The sequence below is a fragment of the Loxodonta africana genome, chromosome 7 (assembly GCF_030014295.1).
Source record: "Loxodonta africana isolate mLoxAfr1 chromosome 7, mLoxAfr1.hap2, whole genome shotgun sequence".
NCBI lineage: Eukaryota > Metazoa > Chordata > Mammalia > Proboscidea > Elephantidae > Loxodonta > Loxodonta africana.
Window position 1 is genome coordinate 19,731,716 of NC_087348.1, and position 2,705 is coordinate 19,734,420.

Below are 2,705 nucleotides of genomic sequence, written 5' to 3' on the forward strand. Positions count from 1 at the left end.
TTCAGGAACTACTTCGGTGGACTAACTACCTCCACATCCTTAAGAAGAAACCAAACTTACTGGCTCCTTTTGTTTATTGAACTGCTGCAGCTCTATATCCTGGGGAATGAATACCAAATCTAGCATTTTAAAATCAAACAACTAATTTGTTTCAGTGCTAGAGTTAAAACTGGCAGCGTTTTGACTTGCCGAGACATGGTACATCTTTAAACTGTGCTTTCAAAGCAATTTAAGGGGTTAAAATACATTCAAGAAATATCTAACAATTACATAATGGTATGTAGAATATACAATGAACACTTATTATTGTCGTAGGCTGTCAAATCTGTTCTGACTCAGGGTGATCCTATATTACAGAGTAGGAATGACATGTAGGATTTCCTAGGCTGTAATTTTTAGGGGAGCAGATTAGCAAGTCTTTTCTACTGAGGAGTGGCTTGTAGATTTAAACCATTTTTGGTTAGCAGCTGAATGCTTAACAATTGGGCCACAGGGGATCCTTTCAACGGACACTAAACCAAACAACCCAAACCTGTTGCCTTAGATTTGATTCCGACTCATAGTGACCCGAAAGGACAGAGTAGAACTGCCTTATAGGGTCTCCAAGGTGCGTCTGGTAGATTTGAGCTGAGTAATTTCCAAATAATTACCATATAAAATATCATCAACATCGTTGAAGCCCTGATATCACATTGTACTATAATTAGTCAATAAATTCTTTTCCTCAACATAATGATTTTAAGATTTGGGTTGATAAATGTAGCTCTGGTAAAGTCATTTTCATTGCCACACAATGTTCTACTTTCTTATATACCTTAATTTGTTAAATCATTAGTCATTCATCTGGTTTCCAATTTTTTTCCTGTTATATCAAATGTCTTTAGTTTTTTTTTGATCCAATTTGACAATTTCTGAATTTTAATCGTGAGTTTAGTCCACTTACATTTATTTTCCTTACCAAAAAATATAGATTCATTTGTGTCATTTCATGTGATTTCATTCATTTTTTTTCTATTATTCTCTATAATGGATTTATTTTTGCCTTCATTTGAATTGATTGACTATAAAATTCCATTTATTACCCTAAAATTAAAAAAAAATCATTTTTATTTTCCAAGAGCTTGAAGTATGATTAAAATGATAAATGCCTGAGAAACACTATCAGTTGTTGAAAAGGTACATAATCATGTTTGAATACTGCTTTATACAGATCTGGATACCTGTTTGACAGAATGTAAAAGTGTGTCAGTCTATGTTTCTTAGAGCCATACATATTAGAAATCATCTTATATGACAATTGTCTTCGTTTTTAAAATGAATTTACTGCTCAAGTATCACTGCTTACACACTGGTGTTTTACCAAGAATATAAAAAAAAAAAAAGGAGGAATCAATAAACACTGTTGTGTTTGTCATGAAAATCCAAGTTAAAAATGTGACCTGAAACATAAGAACGTTTTTATTTCAAGACATCACAAAGATTTCCCTTCTTTTCTTGGTCCTTCTCTTGGCCCTTCCTAGATTTTGGTAGCCATGACACAAGGAAATTACACAGAAGTGACTGAATTTTTTCTTCTCGGGTTTGATGGCCAACGTAAGTTTCGGCATGTCCTCTTCTTTGTATTTCTAGTGATCTATGTGACCTCCGTGGTGGGTAATATTGGAATGATCCTACTCATTAAGGCAGATTCCAGACTTCAAACACCCATGTACTTTTTCCTACAACATTTGGCTTTTGTTGATATCTGTTATACCTCTGCCATTACTCCCAAGATGCTACAGAACTTCATAATTGAAAACAAGTCAATATCATTCGTGGGATGTGTAGTACAAGCATTGATTTATGCAACATTTGCGACTACTGACTGTTACCTCCTGGCTACCATGGCAGTGGACCGGTATGTAGCCATCTGTAACCCACTTCACTATCCCATAGTCATGTCTCGAAGAGTCTGCATCCAATTGGTAGCAGGTTCATATGTAGTAGGCTCAATAAATGCCTCCATACACACAGGTTTTACATTTTCACGGTCCTTCTGCAAGTCCAATATCATCAATCACTTTTTCTGTGATGGTCCCCCAATTCTTTCCCTTTCATGCTCCAGTATCAAAATCAACATCTTGCTACTTGCTGTCTTTGTGGGATTTAACTTGATGTTCACTGTGTTGGTTGTCATCTTTTCCTACATATATATCCTGGGTGCCATCCTAAAGATGTCTTCTACTGCAGGGAGAAAAAAAGCCTTCTCCACGTGTGCCTCTCACCTGACAGCAGTTACCATTTTCTATGGAACTCTCTCTTTCATGTACTTACAACCCCACTCTAATAATTCTGAGGAAAATATGAAAGTGGTCTCCATATTTTATAGCGTTGTAATCCCCATGTTGAACCCCCTGATTTACAGCTTCAGAAATAAGGAGGTAAAAGAAGCTCTAAAAGTGATGGGAAAGAAGTTCTAGACTGGACTCAAATATATTAAAATTTATCACAACAAAGTAACCAGCATAAAAAAAAAATAAACCACTGCTGTCGAGTCAATTCCGACTGATAGCGACCCTACAGGACACAGTAGAACTGCCTCGTAGAGTTTCCAAATAGCACCTGGCGGATTTGAACTGCCGACCTCTTGGTTAGCAGCCATAGCACTTAACCACTACACCACCAGGGTTTCCAATAACAGAAAATTATGAACTTTGTGTTTAATC

General features: G+C 36.2%; 1 protein-coding gene across 1 annotated transcript; it reads left to right on the top strand.

The window, feature by feature from the left end:
* Nucleotides 1-1,360: 1,360 nt before the first annotated feature.
* Nucleotides 1,361-2,459, top strand: LOC100672094 (putative olfactory receptor 5AK3). Its single transcript, XM_010600885.3, has one exon. The coding sequence runs from the start codon at nucleotides 1,533-1,535 to the stop codon at nucleotides 2,457-2,459; it is 927 nt and encodes a 308-aa protein (XP_010599187.2). The 5' UTR covers nucleotides 1,361-1,532.
* The last annotated feature ends 246 nt before the right edge of the window (nucleotides 2,460-2,705 follow it).

Bases quoted from the DNA above. Each gene is read 5' to 3' on its own strand.
- LOC100672094 (XM_010600885.3), top strand. From the start codon at position 1,533: ATGACACAAGGAAATTACACAGAAGTGACTGAATTTTTTCTTCTCGGG.